The sequence below is a fragment of the Pundamilia nyererei genome, unplaced genomic scaffold (assembly GCF_000239375.1).
Source record: "Pundamilia nyererei isolate P.nyererei 1_Seehausen unplaced genomic scaffold, PunNye1.0 scaffold00208, whole genome shotgun sequence".
NCBI lineage: Eukaryota > Metazoa > Chordata > Actinopteri > Cichliformes > Cichlidae > Pundamilia > Pundamilia nyererei.
The window spans coordinates 983723-984674 of NW_005187609.1; the positions used below are offsets into that span (position 1 = coordinate 983723).

Genomic DNA, 952 nt, shown 5'->3' on the forward strand with positions numbered 1-952 from the left:
GGTAGGGTGCACAGAATTCAAGAGAGTGGAATTCAGATAAGTCTTTTTTTAAGTACTTCCTGAATATCGAGGAGTGATTATAGAAAGAAGATCTCGTGCAATTACACTACAACAATGTGATGTGCAAGAGCAACAAACCAATATGAAGTGATCCTACTTACGGTATTCCAATCTCAAAAAGGTTGTTCTGGATAAGTTGCTTTCCCAACATGGTGATACTCAGCTGGATACACAGCTCCATCAGACAGCCTCCATGAGCACACTGTAAAACAATCCCACACTAAAGTCAACCACAGAAAAGAAGGAATTTTTAAAAGTACACCTAAAACAAAATGACAGTATTCTCCGTTCTTGTTGCAAAGACAGCAACAACTGCACTTTTTTTACTGACTGTGTGGATATCTGGGCAAAAAGATGACCTGACACAGTATGCAAACACGACCTCTCTTGTCAAGACGACACAACAGCACTTGCACTCTTGCCATCACCACTTTCTACAAAGGCACTTTAGAGAGTGTCCTGACCAGCAACATCTCACTCTGGTATGGCAGCAACATTTCTTTAGACCTTGAACACCTTCAGAGAATGGCACACTAGGAGAAATGTAAATATTTTCATTATAACACAACAGTGTGCAGAGCAGAATGACTTGCTCTACCTTGGGTCATGTAATCACAGGAAGGTTGGTTTGATCCCTGCCTCCTGTAGTCCACCCGAGTCCATAAGTTGAAATATCTTTGGGGAAGTTGCCCCAGTGTATCTATTAGAGTGTGTGATAAATACTGGAATGCCAATTTATTAATAATGTTGCACCAACTTCATTTTCTAAGTGACTTGGTCAAAACTAAGCAGATCTGATGAGGAAATGAGTAGTGTGTAAGTGCAGATTTTACACTTGCATTTTTCTCTGGAAATAGCATTGTAATTCAGAAAAAGTGAGAGGAAGATGACT

At 40.0% G+C, this 952-nt stretch overlaps 1 protein-coding gene across 1 annotated transcript in view; it reads right to left on the reverse strand.

Moving 5' to 3' along the window:
* The window catches only part of LOC102206901 (anoctamin-1-like), a 41119-nt gene that overhangs the window by 8434 nt on the left and 31733 nt on the right, over nucleotides 1-952 (reverse strand). Inside the window, 1 exon segment of the mRNA XM_013914589.1 lies at nucleotides 162-475. Coding sequence (XP_013770043.1) covers nucleotides 162-475 — 314 coding nt within the window.